The following is a 19,608-nucleotide window of genomic DNA, read 5'->3' on the forward strand; positions in this document are numbered from 1 at the left end:
TGTTGTGCTTACAAGATACCTGGTGGACAAGCAGCGGCAAGGACAGGCCCATCTGCTTCATCCAACCAAGTCTCTGTCACACATGCCAGGTCAAGTCCTCCATCCAAGCTGTTTGTCGGATGTTCGTTTTCTGAGAAATGTTTGAAAACCAGAGCATTTACTTCCAGGTTTTCGGCGTTCGGGAGCCAAAATGTTCAGCAACAGAGACTCGTGAAAACTGAGATTTGACTGTAGAAATAAGCAGAAAAACAAACCAATACCCCCCCCCATTTGCTGGTTAGCACACTCCACAAAGCAAGGATGCCCTCCAGATGTTGGGAAATGATTGTAGCTTAATGGTAGAACAACTGCATTGCACACAATTTCCATCGTCTGCAGATCGTGCTGGGAGAGCCTCCCTACCTGAAACCCTGGGGAGCACCTGAACCTTGGAGACAATAGTGAATTAGATCAGTGTTTCCCAACCTTTTTTGGGCAAAGGCACACTTGTTTCATGAAAAAAATCTCGAGGCACACCACTATGCCAGATGGGGAAAGGTCACTTTTTACTTATGTAAAAAAAAATAAAAAAATAGTAACAGCATAGAAGGTAATGGTTAGGCTAGCATCCCTCTTCCAAATATGCTAGGTTTTTATTTGCAGGGACTGTTCTACATGGGAAAGCATTCAGCACTGTTATTCTCCCATCTGCCATCTGAATTGGTACTATTCTGGGTCAACTTACTCTGCTGCATGTGTAGATGAGGCCTTATTAACATTTAAGCTGAGAAAAGTATGACGTTTCAGTAGACAGTCTGCAAAATGGCACCAAGTGTGGGGGAGGGGGCAGAACAGGTTTCAGATACAGGATATTAAGCATACACGTACCTCAGATTGAACTGGTTGCTTGCTTTGCAAGTTTTCATTTCCCAAATGACTGCCTTGGCAAGCGCAATACCTGCCAGGCTCAACGCCGGTCTCGCACTGCCGCTTCCCGCGCTCTCAAGGCCCCGGGAGGAGGAAGGCGTGAAGGGAATCCCGAAGGCGCGAAAACCTCGCGCATGCGCAGGCCTTCCGCCTGCGGTAGGCCGGCCTAGCCTAGCCGTGCGGCAAGAGCGGCAAGAGCAGTCAAGAGCTAGCGTGCGGCAGAGCGGCGATGGGATGTGGGAGGGAGCTCGCTCCTCGCCGCCGCCGCCCCGCCTCTCGTCGCCCGACTCGCCCGCCTCCCTCCCACGGCACACCAGGCAATGTCTCGCGGCACACTAGTGTGCCGCGGAACACCGGTTGGGAAACACTGAATTAGATGGCCCAATGGTCTGGTTAAGCATAAGGCAGCTTCCCATGTCCCTATGTTGCAGTACTCCAACTCCCATCACCCCAATCCTTGCCCATGCTGCCTGGCACCTATGGGAGTTGGAGTCCAACCAGTGGCGTAGCGTGGGTTGTCAGCACCCGGGGCAAGGCAAGTAATTTGCGCCCCCTAACCCGTGGATTTTAGCACTCAAGTGCAGCTGGCACCCCGTGGATTTTTAGCACCCGGTGCAGCTGGCACCCCTGGCACCCCCCACGCTACGCCACTGAGTCCAACCATATCTAGACGGAGCCAAACTGGCAATTGCTGCTGCAGAGGCAGTGGCTGCTGCTTGATTCTCTTTTTCTTCTGCCCTCGCCTCTTCTTTGCAGAAGAATGCCTGTGTCTTGCCTGAGGATTTAAAGAATTTCTACCTGATGATGGACGGCTTCTACATGACTTGGAGCATAAAGTTTGACGGTAAGAAGAAGCCTTTCACAGTTTGGGACTAGTTTACTTGCAAAGGCTGCCTTCCCCACTCAGCCACTTCGATCTGCGGAACCAACAAGCACCCCATAACGCTCACTCTGCATATGCAATAAATCAATATTTTAGTGCAGCAGCGCCCCACTTTGGAACTCGCTGCTTATTGACAAGAGGCAGGCAACTTCGCTGTACTCTTTTTTGGTGCCTGTTAAAAGCATCATTGTTCAGGCAAGCCTACCCAGATGCTAAGAAGTATGGCATGTATTTGAATCCGGTTTTTAGCTTATCATTAATTTTAATTAATGGAAAGGGTGTTATTGGTTTGTTTTGTTTTTGTTCCTGTTTCTACCGAGCGTTTTGCGTTTGCCCCTTGTGTTTTTGTGCAGGGATCTTCAGATGATGGGCAGTATACAAAAAAACAACAACTTTTCCTCGGGTTAAGAACTTAATTTGTTCTGGAAGTCCGTTCTTAACCTGAAACCAGTGGCGTAGCGTGGGGGGTGCCAGGGGTGCCAGCCGCACCGGGCGCAACATCTGGGGGGGGCGCGAGTCCAGAGGGAAGGGACAAGTTCCTTCCTCCGACGGGCTCCCCGCCGCCACCGCCAGCCTTGCGCCTTGGCGCGCGCGCGCCCCCCCGCCGCCGCTGCGGCTGCGCTCCACTCACTGCTTGCAGGAGGAGCAGCCGCTGTAGCAGCGCCGATGCCGCCACCGACGCCTGGCCGGGCACGGGCAGCCTCCGCACCCTGACGCCATACCCTTCCTCCTTCCCTTCCCTTCCCCCCTTTTTTCCAGAGCTGGGGGAGGGGGGGTTTTAAAAGGGGGTCTTGCATTGGCGATCCTGCAGCACTTTGGGCCGCACGACGCGAGCGCGCAGCACGGATCAGCCACGACCCCACCCCGTGCATTTCCCGGGGAAAAGTGCTCCGCGTGGGAGGCGCGTTTCCCCTTCATTCCCTCTCGTGCAAATCCTCCTTGGGTTCCCTTCCCCCGTCTTTCCTCTCCCTACCTCACAAAAGCCTCACCTCGTCGCCTCCTTGCTGCCTCTCGCCTCCGCAGGAGCGTTTCCCTCCGCGGAAGAAGGAGCAGGGCGCTTCTGCAACTTTGGATTGCAACTTCTTGCTGCTTCCCTGGGAAACAGAGCCCGGCCGGGTCAGTTGTCCAGCGGAGGGCCAGTTCCCCCCTCCCTCCCTCCCTCCCTCCCTCCCTCTCTCTCTCTCTCTCTCTGCAACCCTTGCACCCCCCCCCCGCGTACTACTTGCAATGCAACTTCCGCGCTCCATGTGCTTTCATAGAATCTGTCGAGCTGGAAGGGAGCCGAGGGTCATCTAGTCCCACCCGCTGCAATGCAGTAATACGCCGCTGCCCCCTACAAGGGATCGAACCTGCAACTTTGGCCTTATCAGCGCCGTGCTCTTAAACTGAGCCATCCGGGCTCCCCTTTCCCCCACCTTCTTGCGTGCCTGTACCCATCCGCGTTTTGCATTCTAACACTTGCAAGCTCCATCCTCCAGCAGTTCTCTGACGCCGGCTGCGCTTCCTTTCAGGCCAATACTTGGCAGCCATAAACTCGCACCGTGTCCAATATCCTATAAAAAGCATTAATCGGAATACCTTGCAACATTTCATCAAAGAAAATTGAGACGCCCTATTCCATAATAATAATAATAGTAATAATTTTATTATTTATACCCTTCCCATCTGACTGGGCTGCCCCAGTCACCTTGGATAAAAATATAATAAAACATGAAACATTTAAAAAAACTTCCCTTCAGATGACTTGTGAAGTTGTTGTTATTGTTGTTGTTGTTGTTGTTTAGTCATTTAGTCGTGTCTGACTCTTCGTGACCCCCTGGACCAGAGCACGCCAGGCACTCCTGTCTTCCACTGCTTCCCGCAGTTTGGTCAGACTCATGTTTGTGGCTTCCCCTCCCCATCCAGCTTGGTTTCCCTAGCCACTCGGAAACCCGAACCCTATGGAAATAGGGATGTCAAGGTTGCAGGTTCGATCCCCGCACGGGACTGCTGCGTGGTCCTGCATCTTTCCTCAGGGCCTGCAAGACAGAGCTGTTCCACCTGGCATTTGGTTTGGACTCAGTGGGACCCTTATGTCTTCCCTCCCCTTACAGTTTTGATTTGTGGGCTACTTTTAAAATGAGGCTGCTTTTCAAATTGCATTTTAACCTGTATTTTAAATTGTGTTGGCTTTTTGCAGTATGGTAACGCTGCAGAGAGCTTGCTGGGGAGATCATGCATTAAAAAGAAAGGACTCAAAAATAACTTAAAGAAGGTTTTAATAAGAAAAACAAAAACTCCATTAACACTAAATATATTAACAAACAAACATGACCCAACCACCAACCCATCCCCCAGGGTAAAGGGAGAGCTAGGTGCTGCTCCTTATATACTCTACCCAAATGCTGACACGCCTTAATCAAATACAACTCAGCAGCACCTGCTATGTTTCACAGCCGTAAAGCTGGGTCTCGTTATCTTGCTCTGGCCCTTGCTCTGGCCCCTTAAAGACATACACATGGAGTGGAACAATGATGAACCTTTACATTTAAAGAAACCATTCAACATTTCCCCTGCGGTTCATCATTGTGGAACAAAAACATAAAGCATACTTTGTACATGTTTTTCATGTGTAACCTTTGGAAGAGCTTTAGTAAAAATGTCCGCAATTTGATTGTCACCTGGAACATATTTAAATACAACCATTTCATCAGCAATTAGTTTCTTTACAAATTCTAAACGTAATCTTAAGACTCTAGTGCGCTGCGTATTGGTCTCTGAACACAGGATAGCAAGTCCACTCTGGGAATCAAGGTAAACTTTTACTGGTAGTGTTACTTGCATCTGTAGGTCTGCAAATACTTGCAGATACCATTCTACATCACGAGTGGCTTGAACGCATGCACATAATTCACTCTCTGTTGTAGAGAGACAAATAATGGTTTGTGTCTGGGACTTCCATTCAAATGGACAACCGTTATAACAAAACACCATACCAGACACACCCCTGCAATTATTTTGTTCCACTGCATGAGATGCATCGCAGAAAATTTCAAAACCTTTATCAATACTGGGTGTAAACTGCAACCTATAATGTTTGGTATGTTTAAGGTACATTACCACTCTCTTAAGAGCAGAGAAACATTGTGTAGTGGGCTTTTCCACAAATTTTGCCAGAAAGTGAAAGGCATAAGTTATATCTGGTCTTGAGATTCTTTGAATGAAGTTTAGCTTGCCTATAGCAGAACGATACAAAGTTTTGTTAGGAAATGGCTTATCTTCACCTGTAAAGGTGAAACCACACACCATAGGCGTTTCCTTCCCATTTGCATTTTCTAAACGTAGCATTTCAACTAGGTCATCAATTTTTGCAGTTTGATGAACCAGAAAAGATCCATTTTTGCCTTTCTCAATTTGCATGGATAAGTAATTTTTAGCTATGCCTAATTCCACCACATCAAATTTCTTCTGTAACTGTGAAACTACCTGTTCATATTCCTGTTTGGTTTTTGTAGAAATTAACACGTCATCTACATACACACATATTTTTGTTACAGAGTTTGCCCTTTCCTTTATAAACACACAATTATCTGCCTTTCCTTGTGAAAAACCAATATCTAGCAATTCTTTTGCTAAAGTTTGGTGCCAATTCCTTCCACTTTGGTGCAGACCATAAAGGGATTTATTTAATTTGCATACCAAACCTTCAGCAGCGTCTATGCCTTCAGGGACACGCATAAAAATTTGTTCTTTTAAATCTGCAAACAAATATGCAGTTTTTATATCTAGGTGATAAACAGAATGTCCACGTTGTGATGCATCTTTTAACAAAAGCTTAACTGTTTCATATTTTACACTTGGTGAATAGCACAAATCATAATCTTCGCCTGGAATTTGTTGAAAACCTCTAGCAACTAGTCTTGCTTTGTACCTTACAACTTCATTTTTGTCATTCATTTTAACTCTATAAACCCATTTTGAATCAATAAGTCTCATATCTGGGGTTTGTGGTACAAGAGACCAAGTGTTATGCTCTTTTAAAGAAGCTATCTCAGAGTTCATAGCTTTATACCAATTTTCAGCTTGGTGCTTAGGTAAATTCTGAACATCATTGTAGCTTTTTGGCTCAAAAATCATCTTATTGGCATACACAGTATTAAAATGTTCATCTGCAAATCGTTGTGGCTTCAGCCTCTTTCTATCTGAACGTCTCAGTCCGGAAGGAGAGTCAGACTCCTCAGACTTAATGGGACTGAGTGAACTACTAGTTTCAGGTTGTAAATCATCATTGTCAGACTGAAGAGGTGCCTGTAGGCTAAGCTCACGGTCAGAAAACTCAAGAGAATCTAACCTCCCCTCGGGTGCCTGTGACTTTAAATCAAACAAATTATCAGATTCAACAGGCTTTTTGTCTTTCCCCATTAATTCAGAAGCACTATTTTCTCCTGCTGCTGGTGCTTCTCCCTCTTCTTCCTCAGTATCATTTATACCATCAGTATCTTGGAAAACAGCAACCCCATTCCAATTTACAGTTTGTATCATGCTTCTGGTAATATGAAATTTGCCAGTTGCTGGTATGTAAATTCTGTACGCCCCCTGCTGGTAGCCCATTAATTTTCCCTGGACACTACGCTCACCCAATTTCTGCTTAGCAGGATAATGCATAATTACATCTGAACCCCAAATGCGTAGGTATTTCAGATTAGGGCGTTTTTTAAACAACTTCTCATAGGGGGTGACATCTAAACCAGAATGATAACTGCGATTTCTAACATAACAAAAGGCATGGAGCGCTTCAGCCCAAAAGTCTTTGGGCAGATTAGCATCGTGCAGATAAGTTTTAACCCCTGCCTGCAGGTCACGCTGCACAACTTCAACAAGCCCATTTTGCCAGGGACTTCGGGGGCAAGATAACTCATGAGTAGTCCCCTGCGCTTCCAGGAATTTCTCAAAATCTTCAGAAACAAATTCCCCACCCCGGTCAGAAAACAGGTTCTTAATTGGTTTGTTAAAGTGTGTTTTTACCCAGTTGCAAAAAACCTTGTACTTCTCAAATGCTTGGGACTTCTCAGCTATTGCATAAGTCCAACAATATCTACTATACTGGTCTATGAGAGTAAGCCAGTACTTAGAACCTCCTAATGAGGGTGGGAGTGGCCCAACTAAATCACAATGTACACGCTCAAATGGCTCAGTTACTTTCCTATCTGAGCACCTACCCTTGCGTGCAACCTTGATCTTATTCTTGCAACAGGATAGACACTGCATAAAGAATTTACATGGTTTTAAGTTGAGGCCATTGACAATATTCTGTGTCTTAATTACATCAGCAAAATTCAGGTGTCCCAGAATTCTGTGCGCCATGTGGACACACCCAGAATGTGGCCTTACATTCCTCAACCCCTGGCTGGACTGTGCTACTGTGCAGTTTATAGGCGATTGGGAGTAGGTGCGAAAATACAGTCTATATAAACCATCAGATTCCCGGGCATACAATAGACGTTTGTTCCCCTCGAAAAACTCACACATAGACTTTAAGAAACGCACAGTTATGCCTTGACGGGCAAAGCACCTTACTGACAATAAATTGTCCACTGACGGGCAGTAAATGCAGTTCGCTATTGTAATGTTTAAAGAGTCAAGTTTAACGGTACCCCTGCCAAACGACTGCAGGACTTGTGAATTGGCTAAATGTACATTACCAATTTCCTCTTCGAAAGAAATAAACAAGCTTCGATCGTTGCAGACGTGCTGAGATGCACCTGAGTCGATAACAAAAGACTTCCACTTGGCACCTTTAGGTCTTTTACGATCTTTAGTCCGAGCGTGAAAAGCTCGCGGCTCGTTTCTGTCTCTACTATACGATGCCGGCTGCTGGGCTGACGACCGTGATTGACGAACAGAAACAGGCTTGGGAGTACTTTGCTTTCTTTTGGATCTGCAGTCCCTTGCAAAATGTCCTTGCTTATTGCAGACCCAACAACGCTTTGCAGCTTTAAATGCAGTTGTATCACCACAGGTTTGCATATGGCGTTCCTCATTCTTTCTGGAAACAGGAGTGCTTATGGCACAAGCCTCCCTTCTATCCAACTCGCCCATTAATCTTGCCGTTACCCCTTCCACAGTTAATTGTGCTGGTGGAACGGCAGATATCTGGCTAGCTATACCATCAAAGTCCTCATTAAGGGAACAAAGGATGATAAAAATATACTGAATATCAGGTATCTCCATGTCCCTTCGAATTAACTCGCCGCGTATTGCCTCCAGACGTCTCAAGTGTGCTGCCAAATCACCACCAGGCTGCAACTTCGTCTGGTACAACTGCTTGAAAAACGTCAATGCAGACGCTGACTCTTTTCTAACATGCACTGCTGCAAGACTGTCCCACATTTCTTTGGCAGTTTTCTTATTTCTTATATAGACTACTTGCTGGTCGCTGACTGCCAAATTAATTATCGCCCTGGCTTTTGCATCTCCTTTCGACCAAGCATTAGTTACAGGGTTAGGAGGGTCATCTGTTACATAGGTCCATACTTCTCTAGAGGTCAAAAGCACCTCCACCCGAAAAGACCATAAACTATAGTTCTCATCTGTTAGCTGTGGGAAGACCAGAGCCTTCTCAGCTTCAGGAACCCGGTCAACCATTCTGGAACTCTTCCAGACCCACAAAAACTACGCTAACAGGAGAAGGAGTTTTCAAACCTTTCTCAGAGTCCAAAAACCATTCAACAAATTGGTCCCTCCCCCCATTATGTTTCTATTGTAATTTTACCGGTGTTAGCCGCCCTGAGCCCGGCTCAGGCTGGGGAGGGCGGGGTATAAATAAAATGTATCATCATCATCATCACCACAGGGGGTTGGACTAGATGACCATCGGGTCCCTTCCGACTCTACGATTCTATGATTCTATAAAGTCAAGTGTTACCGGAAAAATCCGAGGGCGCGCTCGCACTTGAGTGCTAAAATCCACGGGTTAGGGGGCGCAAATTACTTGCCTTGCCCCGGGTGCTGACAACCCACGCTACGCCACTGGTTAAGGGTGCTGGGAATTGTAGCTCTGCAAACTACAACTCCCAGGATTTTTTGTGGGGAAGCTGTGTGCTATGAGAGCAGAACGTGTGTGCAGCTGCTGTCCTTATCCCTTCCTGAAACAAAGCGATGCTCATCCCTGAAATTCATAGTGCAAGTTCCTAGCAGCAGGGGACTGGGTTTTTTTCGTGTGTGTGTGTTCTTGGTATGAGCTTTCGTGTGCATGCACACTTCTTCAGATAGAAGAAGAAGAAGTGTGCATGCACACGAAAGCTCATACCAAGAACTAACTTAGTTGGTCTTTAAGGTGCTACTGGAAGGAATTTTTTTATTTTGACTATGGCAGACCAACACGGCTACCTATCTGTAACTGTGTGTGTGTGTGTGTGTGTGTTTAAAGCAAACAGAGCACTGTGAGCATTATCCATTCCTAATAAAATTATTTTTCATGGGATTTGAGAGCCATCGATCGAAAATGGTGCAGATCTCCTGCTTCCTTCTACTACATCCGAGGCAGCTGCCACTCTCAATACAAATTTAGTAGATAAAATAAAAAATACATCTCACAGGTGGAAGTTGGCTGGAGCACCTAAATCCCCTTATTCTCCTCTGCTCTTCACCACCCAGTAAAGGCTGGTTCATCCAGCTCCCTCCTGCCCACTTCCCGACTTACAATCAGTCTAGAGAGGGGCACTGCCTGTCAGAGGATGGGGACGGAAGAGGCCTAGCTCAGTTGGCAGAGCATGAGACTTTAAATCTGGAGGTCATGGGTTTGAGTCCCGCACTGGGAGAAACTGGGGTTGGACTAGATGACCCTCGGGGATCCCTTCCAACTCTACGATTCAGTTGGTGGAGCATATGCACCCAAAAGGCGCCGGGTTGAATCCTTGGTACCTCCACGGAGAGGCCTAAAAGCTGCTGCTGCCAGCCAGTGTACACAATCTTGAACTAGATGGACTATTTGTGTACGGCAGCTTCCGAACTGGAATTAGCTGGATCTGCCAGTGGCTCCGCCTCCTTTTCTGCCCCCCCTGCCTTTGGCCCCATCAGTCTCAATGGGCACTGGATTCCCCACCCACCACCCCGATCCTCTTATGGAGGTGGGTGGGGAGGAGCGGGAGGGCGAATATCGTTGCACAAGTCACCATACATTGAAAGGCTTCAACAGTCTCCCGCTCCGGCGGGAAGGTAAACGGCGTTTCCATGCGCTGCTCTGGTTCGCCAGAAGCGGCTTAGTCATGCTGGCCACATGACCCGGAAGCTGGACACCGGCTCCCAATAAAGCGAGATGAGCACCGCAACCCCAGAGTTGGCCACGACTGGACCTAATGGTCAGGGGTCCCCTTTACCCTTTACCTAGGTCATTCTTGCTTGTGCCCTAATCTAAGGACGTCTTTCTCCACCGAGGGAGCTGGACAGCTCTCCGAAAGAATAAACACCCTTTGTTTGTTTTCATAAAATGTATGCACCGCTTGACTGTTAAAAACAGTCCGAGTGGGTATAAATAATCAGATGGGCGGGGTATAAATAATAAAGTTATAGTTGTTGTTAAGGTAGATCAATATCATCTGCCCCACATACTGCGGATGAGTGGGGCTGAGTGCGGGAGCAGAAACGAGAGAGAGGATTGCCCAAGTCTTCCTAACGAATTTGTGGAACGGAGGGAAACAGTCAATGTGCAAAGGCCTAAGCGCCATATAAATGTAAAAAATAAAGGTAATTTACCCGCCTTATAAAATGAAGGGGGTTTTTCAGGCCGACGTTTCCGCTTTTGTGCTGGCGTGGCTCAGCTTGTGTTTCATAAGGTGCGACCTGTCGGTGAAGCTGTCCCCGCAGTCTAAGCATTTGTACGACTTGAAGCCTTTGTGGGTGTTCTGGTGGAAGCTGAGGTGCGAGCTCTGGGTGAAGGACTTCCCGCAGGTGAGGCATTTGTGAGGCTTCTCCCCCGTGTGGATCTTCTGGTGCTTGTGAAGGTTGGAGGACTGGCTGAAGCCCTTCCCGCAGGTGGGGCACTTGTGGGCCTTCTCCCCCGTGTGGGTCACCCTGTGCTTCAGGAAGCTGGACCGGTGATCGAAGGCCTTCCCGCAGGTGGGGCACTGGTAGGCCCGCTCCGCCGCGTGGCTCCGCCGGTGCGCGCGGAGGAGCGGGAGCTCGCCGAAGCTCTCCCCGCACCGCGAGCACCGGTAGGTCTTCCCACCGGCGTGCGCCTTGCGGTGCTGGCAAAACTTGGCCCGCTGGCCGAAGCTCTTCCCGCAATCGGGGCACCGGTAGACCAGGGCGCCCACGTGCATTTTCAGGTGCTTCTGGAGGTTGGAGGACTGGTGGAAGCCCTTGCCGCAGTCCCCGCACTTGTAGGGCTTCTCGCCCGTGTGTAGGCGCCTGTGCTTCGTGAGGTGAGAGCGCGCCCGGAAGGCCTTCTGGCAGTAGGAGCATTCGTAGGGCTTCTCGCCGGTGTGGATGAGGTGGTGCTGGGACAGGTAGGAGCGTCGGCAGAAACTCTTCCCGCACTCGGAGCATCTGTAGGGTCCTGGCCCAGGGCGGAGGCCCAGTGGCGGCTTCGGTTTGACGCTATTCCCATTTGGGGAGGCGGTGGCCTCGGTCTCCGGGGTCCCTGGCAGCTCCCAGGCAGCTGTTTTCTTTGGACTTGCTTCTGTCCCTCTCGCCAGCCCATTAGGACTTCTGGGTACTTCTTCCTGATTGTTGGACGAGGGAACGTCTCGCCCCGTGCTTTGCAGCTGCGGCCCCCGGGGTTCTCTCTGCAAGGAGCTTTCTAAGAGGTGGCAGGTCTTTGTGTCCCCAGAAACGGGCTCATCTAGCGTGGGTTCGCCTGGAAAGAGGGAGGAAGAACACGGCACAACTTTTAAAACGGCGACACATTATTTAATTAGAATTGCAGAAGTGGCTGAGATCCGAAAGGGCATCAAGTTCCTCTCCCAGCCAATGCAGAAAATAGTTATTGTATTGTTTTTATTTATTTCAGTTTATTTTAATTTTTATTTATTGCATTGATTAATCACCAGGTTAATAATTCTCTGGAATTGTAGAGTTGGAAGAAGACCTCAAAGGCATCTTAGTCTAGCTCCCACCCTTACCCTTAAAGGTAAAGGGATCCCTGACCATTAGGCCAAGTTGCAGATGACTCTGGGGTTGCAGTGCTCATCTCGCTTTATTGGCTGAGGGAGCCGGCATACAGCTTCCGGGTCATGTGGCCAGCATGACTAAGCCGCTTCTGGCGAACCACAGCAGCGCATGGAAACTCCGTTTACCTTCCCGCCAGAGCGGTACCTATTTATCTACTTGCACTTTGACGTGCTTTCGAACTGCTAGGTTGGCAGGAGCTGGGACCGAGGAACGGGAGCTCACCCCGTTGCAGGGATTCGAACCACCAACCTTCTGATCACTGCCGACCTTCTGATTGGCAAGTCCTAGGCTCTGTGGTTTAACCCACAGCGCCACCCGCCTCCCTTCCCTTACTCTAACCCTAACCCTAACCCTCCTCTTCTTCCTCCCATGTGCCCCCTGTGCCTTTCTCAGATCTGATCTGGAGGGTAAGGAGAAGCCCCAGAACGGAATTATGGGAGAAGTCCCAGAAGAATGGAAAGGAGCATTATGGGAATTGGAGTCGTGCAAGAACATCTGAATTTCCAGCATGCTGGAGGAGGAAGGCAGAAATGGGCATTGTGGGAATTAAGAGTCATCTAATAACACAGATTTCTCCATCCCTGGTCTAAAGAAGAAGAAGACAGCCTTACACAACAGAAAACCAGCATGGTTAGCACCACTGATCTCCCAGCTGGGCCCCAGCACCTCTTCGGGCTCCAGAACCTCTTCTTCCTTGGGGGGATTCACATTCGCCTCTGTAGGCACCTGAATCAGGCACAAAATACAGCAAGAAAAATCAAGAGTGTGGCCGCTGTGAGCTTAAATCGGATTTGGCACCCGCCAATCGCGCTGAAAGTTGTCAACATAATATTATTATTTATTGAATTTATATACTGCCCTATACCTGGAGGTCTCAGGGCCATTCACAAAAAGATCACAATATATAAAATCAAAATCTAAACCACAAGCCAATAACAACCCCCCAGAAAGTGCCACATTTTAAAAGTGTATAGGATGTCAGTCAGGTCAACCAAAGGCCTGGTTAAAAACGGATGGTTTTGCCTGCCGCCTAAAGGTGTATGGTGAAGTCAACAGGTGAACTTTCCTGGGGAGAACATCCCACATGTGGGGAGCCACTGCAGAGAAGGCCCTGTTCTCACGTTGCCACCACCTGCACCTCTCGAGGAGGTGGCACACGAGGGAGGGCCTCAGAAGATGACCTCAGGGTAGGTTCATATGGCAAGAGGCAATCACCCACCTTTCTAGGCCAGAGGACACAATTGGAATTTCAAGAAAATGGCCGCCCGTCACAAAATGGCTCCCCATTGGAGGGCGGCATGACACAAAACAGCTACGTTGCCTGCGTGTCGCGTCACACAAAATGGCTGTCACATTGATATTGATGAAGACCTTTCGTGGCCAAGACCAAGAACGTCCATTGTTGGGGAATGCAAGTGCAGAGACGGCAGTTGACCTCAGGTCCTGCTAAGGATCCACTGTGAGATTAAGATGCTAGACGAGATGGTGCAGGTTCTTCTGTGCGTTCCCCACCCCATTCCTGAGATTTAACAGAATCATAATGGGGGTTCACTACCCCGTCTCACCTGCTGCTCCTGTTCCTCCACCTGCAGCTGGAAATCCTCGGCCAGGGCCACCGCCTGGGAGCAGGTCTCCGGGCCGCAATCCCTTACCCGGCTCTGGACCTCTGCTGGCAGGATGGCCAGGAACTGCTCCAGGATCAACAACTCCAAGATCTGCTCTTTGGAGTGCCTCTCCACCTTCAGCCACCGCCGGCAGAGCTCCTGGAGGCGGCTGTAGGCCCCTCTCGGCCCCTCGGCTTCCCGGTAGCAGAAGCGCCGGAAGCACTGGCGGTTCTTCTCCCTGCTGATGGCGTCCCCGCGCAAGATGGCCGCCTTCACTTTCCCATAATCCTCTCTGTCTCCGGTCTCCAGGCTCCAAAAGGCCCGCTCGGCTTCTCCGCTGAGGGCCGGCAGCAGCCTGGCCGCCCACTCTTCCCGGGGCCACCGGCAGGCTTTGGCCACTTGCTCGAAGGAGGCGAAGAAGGCCTTGGTGTCGTCCCAGGGGGTGGGCTCCTCTGGCATCTGGGCAGCCTCCCATCTCAAGTTGGGGGACTCCAAGGTCCCCAGGAACTCTTGCCACCGGCTCTCCCATTCCTGAAGGAGCCCTTTGCCTGGAACCTGCATCAGCTGTCTCCCCGACGCCTTGCAAAGCAATTCCTGAATGCTCCCCGCCTGGAAGACGCGAGGGGCTCTTTCGGACCCTTTCGCCCCCATCTTGGGCTCAAATTCTGAGAAGCCGGTCTCCTCTGTTTTGATCTTGGGCCGTCCTTCCTGCCCGGAAGGGACTTCTTCTTGGGAATCCGGCCATGCCATGACAAACCCCTCTGCCATTTCCATCGTCCACCACCCAAGGATAAGGATGGGGAATCTTCCTCCTGAACCTCGGAAGATAAAAAAGTCTTAAGCTCGCTGGACCAGTGACCTGATTCCGTAGAAGGGCAGTTATAGCTGTTGGAGCAGTTATAGGTGCCCACGTCTCCTGGGGTGGCGGCGTCTATTGTTTTCTTGCCAAGGATGCGGTGAAAACTCCAGAATAAACACCAAATCTGCCTGCAGGAGAAAAGAACACAGTCCAAAATATTTTATTTATTTATTTAGAAGAATAGATATAAAACCCCCAGCTCTTTTTTATTTTATTTTTATTGTGGCAGAGTCCAGTAAAATCATGGAAACATCACAGAACATCCTAAACCCTTTTATTCTTATTATTTGTTATTTGCATTTTCAGAAACATCCTACACCCTTTTAAATGTGTTTCTGGGATGGGATGGGGTGGGGGAAGGTGGGTTTTATTAGTTTGGTTGTTGCCGCTCTCTTTCTTACATTTTTTTGTGGTTTTATCTTGTATTTTCATGTTGAGAACTGTCCTGAGATCTACGGATGAAGGGCAGTATAGAAGTTTAATAAATAATAATAATAATTTTAAAAGGTTTAAAAACCTTGACACTATCAAATCAAATCATAGGATGAATGACCGACATGGAATCAAATCAATTCTCTACAAAGTCTTGGAGAAACAGCAATACCAGGATGGCAGGTCTCTTTCCGATTTCCACAGGAACGGTTATTTAAAGCAGTTATCATACCACTTTAAACAGTCATGGCTTCCCACAAATAATCCCGGGAAGTTACGTAGTTTGCTAAGGGTGGTGAGAGGTTTATTTATGATTTTCAATTTTACATTTGCATAAATTACAGAATTTAAACCATACAAGCATATTCAACTTCCCTTCACTCCCTTCTATGGTTCATTTTATTTTCCCTTTACTGCCACATATTCTAATTAATCCTTACTTTTCCTTTCCTGACTCTCCCTTCCATTATAAATGCAACTGCTCAATTTATTCTAGTCCTGCCAACGATTAAAGTGGTTTACAGTAGTTTTTCAAACATTCCACAATTCCCCATTATTTTTTCAAAGTTCTTTCTTCCTGATCACTTATTCTTCCAGCTAAACAAGCCATTTCTACATGTTCCATCAATTTCGTCTGCCAGCGGGTGCTGAGAGTTGTTAGGAGACAAAAACCAATCCCTCTTGCCAGGAAAATATTGGGAATTGTAACTCTGCAAGCTCTGCAGGCTCTCTTTTAAATCAGAACCAGTGAAGGCGGTGAAGGTCCTGTGTGAGTGTCTGGAGGCGGTTTGAGGATGGATGGCGGCTAACAGATTGAGGTTCTGACAAGACAGAAGTACTGTTTTTGGGGGACAGGAGGTGGGCGGGTGTGGAGGATTCCCTGGTCCTGAATGGGGTAACTGTGCCCCTGAAGGACCAGGTGGGCAGCCTGGGAGTCACTTTGGACTCACAGCTGTCCATGGAGGTACAGGTCAAATTTGTGTCCAGGGCAGCTGTTTACCAGCTCCACCTGGTACGCAGGCTGAGACCCTATCTGCCCGCAGACTGTCTCGCCAGAGTGGTGCATGCTCTGGTTATCTCTCGCTTGGACTACTGCAATGCACTCTACGTGGGGCTACCTTTGAAGGTGACTCGGAAACTACAGCTAATCCAGAATGCGGCAGCTAGACTGGTGACTGGGGGCGGCCGCCAAGACCATATAACACCGGTCTTGAAAGACCTACATTGGCTCCCAGTACGTTTACGAGCACAATTCAAAGTGTTGGTCTGACCTTTAAAGCCCTAAACAGCCGCGGCCCAGTATATCTGAAGGAGCGTCTCCACCCCCATCGTTCTGCCCGGACACTGAGGTCCAGCGCCGAGGGCCTTCTGGCGGTTCCCTCATTGCGAGAAGCCAAGTTACAGGGAACCAGGCAGAGGGACTTCTCGGTAGTGGCCCCCGCCCTGTGGAACGCCCTCCCATCAGATGTCAAGCAAATAAACAACTATCTGACTTTTAGAAGACATATGAAGGCAGCCCTGTTTAGGGAAGCTTTTATTGTTTGATGTATTATAGTTTTTAAATATATTTTTTGGAAGCCACCCAGAGTGGCTGGGGAAGCCCAGCCAGATGGGCGGGGTATAAATAATAAATTATTATTATTATTATTATTATTATTATTATTATTATTATTATTGAAATAGAAAATGTCACCTGACAGCATTTAGCAGCTCCCTGACAAAACAGTGTTTCCCGAATTCTTTGGGTGAATGTTCCTATCTCAGCAGAGGGCTGCTGCCTCTCAGAGCATCTGCTTTGCATGCACAATGTCCCCTTGGCGTGTCCAGGTAAGAAACACACCTGATACCCCGGGGAGCTGCTGCCGGCCAGTGTCGACAGCACTGGGGTAGATGCACCAAGGGTCAGAATGTGGGGACAGGGCAGCTTTTCTAGGGGGCACCACCCCAACTTTCCTCTTCTCCACTCACCAGCCAGCTTCACCTTGGATCTTCAGCTAGGAGAAAGTCTCAAGACAGCCGGCTTCTGTTTCCAGTAAGTAAAAGAGGAAATAATTAAGGAAAGGAGGTGGAGGGACCGGAAAAGCAGATGTTCTATTTTTTAAAAAATGTCATATCCATGTGATTTCTCACATGCACACCTCTCTAGGAATGGCACATTTGCTACTTTAACCCTTCCCATGTGTGAGGGACACTTGGTGCGTGAAAAAATTCTCCTCATAGACCCTCCACCAGGGGTCAGCAAACCCTTTCAGCAGGGGGCCGGTCCACTGTCCCTCAGACCTTGTGGGGGGCCGGACTATATTTTGAAGGGGGAAAAATGAACGAATACCTATGCCCCACAAATAACCCAGAGATGCATTTTAAATAAAAGGACACATTCTACTCATGTTAAAACACGCTGATTCCCAGACCATCCGTGGGCCAGATTTAGAAAGCAATTGGGCCGGATCCGGCCCCCGGGCCTTAGTTTGCCTACCCATGCTCCACACTAAGGGTTGATGTGCTGCACAGGAGCCAACCTCTAGGTGCCAAAGTCCCTTTGGGGGCCCCCAATAAAATATTTGAGAGGCTTGTGCCCCCCCAAGTTAATGGGCATTGCCAGTCAAATGGGGTGTGTGTGTGCTGTGTCATGTGATCAATTATGCAGGGCAGGGCTTACCCCCCCCCCAATACAGTGGTACCTCAAGTTAAGAACTTAATTTGTTCTGGAGGTCTGTTCTTGACCTGAAACTGTTCTTAACCTGAGGTACCACTTGGGGACTCCCTCTGCCGCCGCCCAATTTCTGTTCTCATCCTGAAGCAAAGTTCTTAACCCGAGGTACTATTTCTGGGTTGGCGGAGTCTGTAACCTGAAGCGTCTGTAACCCAAGGTACCACTGTATTTTATACAAGTGATGAGCTGTAATTCAGTTTAATTGGATAGGCCCCCATTGGGTCTCCTAGGAGGAGAAGGACCTCTGTCATCATAATCTATAACTAGCAGGGTTTCTCAGCGAAGATGAATGAGGAAAGGTTCATGACAGGTGACTGCAAGTCATTCCTCACACAGTGGAAGCTTTGAACTGTGGAACTCCCTCCCACAGGAGTGTTGTTGGCCAACAGAATTGGAAGACTTTAAAAAAGGGCTGGGCAAATTCATGGGCAAGGCTACCTGTGGCCACCAGAGCAATGTTCTTGCACCTCTGATTTCCCTGTTGCAGGGATGAAGAAACTACCCGATGGCATGTAAAAAAGTTTGGTCTTTTTAAAGTGGCGACAATAGCATCGAGTTGGAAGGGACCCTGAGGGTCATCTAGTCCAACCCCCAGCAATGTGGGGGAGGAGGGGGTTTATTGGTTTGTGTGCATTATTATTATTATTTGCTCTTGTTATTTGTAGGCATTTTATTATTTTTATGTTGTGAACCGCTCTGAGAGCAGATGACGTGTGGTTTATTATTATTATTATTGGAATTTATATACCGCCCTATACCCGGAGGTCTCAAGGCAGTTCACAAAAATGATCACAATATGTAAAATCAAAATAAAAACAATAACCCAATAACATCCCTCCCTCCACATTTTAAATAGGTATAGGATGTCAATCAGGTCAACCAAATATACAAATTTAATTAATTAAAAAAGCATCCACGACAGATGGCCAGATGAATTAGGAAAGGAAAGAAAGAAAAAAACTCTAATTAACAGAGTCGTTCGTTCATTTCGGTTGTATGCTACAGAAAACAGTGAATTTCGTAAAATGAAAAATTAGCGAAGTATATTATACTACAATGAACAATATATTTCAACGTGAGGTTCACAATCCTGCTGCCTTATCCTGCTTTTTAAAGAGATGTGATCTGATCATCTGGGTTGGTTGGCGCCTGGTCGCAGGAACAGCTGCTTCCTCCTTCATTGCAGGGGGTTGGACTAGATGACCCTCGGGTCCCTTCCAACAACTCTACAATTCTGGGATTTCTATGACTCCTGAAATACCGTTCCTAGGGGGATGGAAGTAATTTGCGTCCTTCGCATCTGTTACCCTAAACCAAAATTTCCTTTGTACCTCCTGATCCAGCCGGGCTCATCTTCTCACCGGCTGCCCGGCTTGTTGGGGGTTAAACCGAGAGATGCGCAGCGTCCTAGAGAGGCAGCGAAAGGAGGAAGGGGCGGTCGCTTCCTGCCCTGGCAAAGGGACGCCAAGTGAGCGCCAGGAGGAGTCATGAGACGGAGCGCGGGATTCAACGCAAGCGCGTTGCGTGTGTCTGTCTGCGTGTTTTCAAGTTGTCTGGAAGGAGAAGCCCTGCTGCAGGGACACAGGAAGCTGCCTTATACAGATTAGATACTGGCCCACCTACTATTGCAGGCACAGACTGGCAGCAGCTCTGCAGGCGGGAGCGTTTCACCAGCCCTAGCCAGGGCATAGTACTGTCACTTCAGGAGGTGAAATTTAGGGGATTTTTTTGAGGGGGAGGGGGAATCAGCAATGGGATTTAAAAATATGTTGCACCCCCAAAGGGTGCACTTCATTATCTCCAATGACAGCCACAAAAAATGGGTGTGAGGAATTCAAACCTGCTTTTATTTTTGTGAGCGGGCAACTTTTGTAGCAAAGTAAGATTGTCTTCCATAAACGCAGTTTTACCAGTGAGTCCGTAAGTGACTGTGGAGGCCAATTCTGGATCCACACATCCTTCCACAGTGGGGACATTGGTTTCCGGGCAGGAGTTGATCACAGTGGTTTGCCAAATATGCCTTCCTCTTAGCACATTTTCCCCTTTCGTCCTGAGTTCAAGT

At 48.3% G+C, this 19,608-nt stretch overlaps 1 protein-coding gene across 3 annotated transcripts; it reads right to left on the reverse strand.

Moving 5' to 3' along the window:
- Window positions 1–10,289: 10,289 nt before the first annotated feature.
- Window positions 10,290–17,396, reverse strand: LOC308580554 (uncharacterized protein). Of its 3 annotated transcripts, none has more exons than XM_081182372.1 (4): window positions 16,815–17,396; window positions 13,504–14,529; window positions 12,550–12,664; window positions 10,290–11,624 (listed from the first exon to the last, which is right to left on the reverse strand). In XM_081182372.1, exons 2-4 carry the CDS (start codon window positions 14,314–14,316, stop codon window positions 10,549–10,551), a joined length of 2,004 nt encoding a protein of 667 aa, XP_081038498.1. In that variant the 5' UTR covers window positions 14,317–14,529; window positions 16,815–17,396; the 3' UTR covers window positions 10,290–10,548. The 3 variants fall into 3 exon arrangements, with proteins under 3 accessions (XP_081038498.1, XP_081038497.1, XP_081038499.1); XM_081182371.1 differs by having other exon boundaries at window positions 16,802–17,396; XM_081182373.1 differs by lacking the exon at window positions 16,815–17,396 and adding an exon at window positions 16,674–16,805.
- Between the last annotated feature and the right edge of the window lie 2,212 nt (window positions 17,397–19,608).

This window comes from Podarcis bocagei (assembly GCF_964188305.1).
Source record: "Podarcis bocagei genome assembly, chromosome: 2".
NCBI lineage: Eukaryota > Metazoa > Chordata > Lepidosauria > Squamata > Lacertidae > Podarcis > Podarcis bocagei.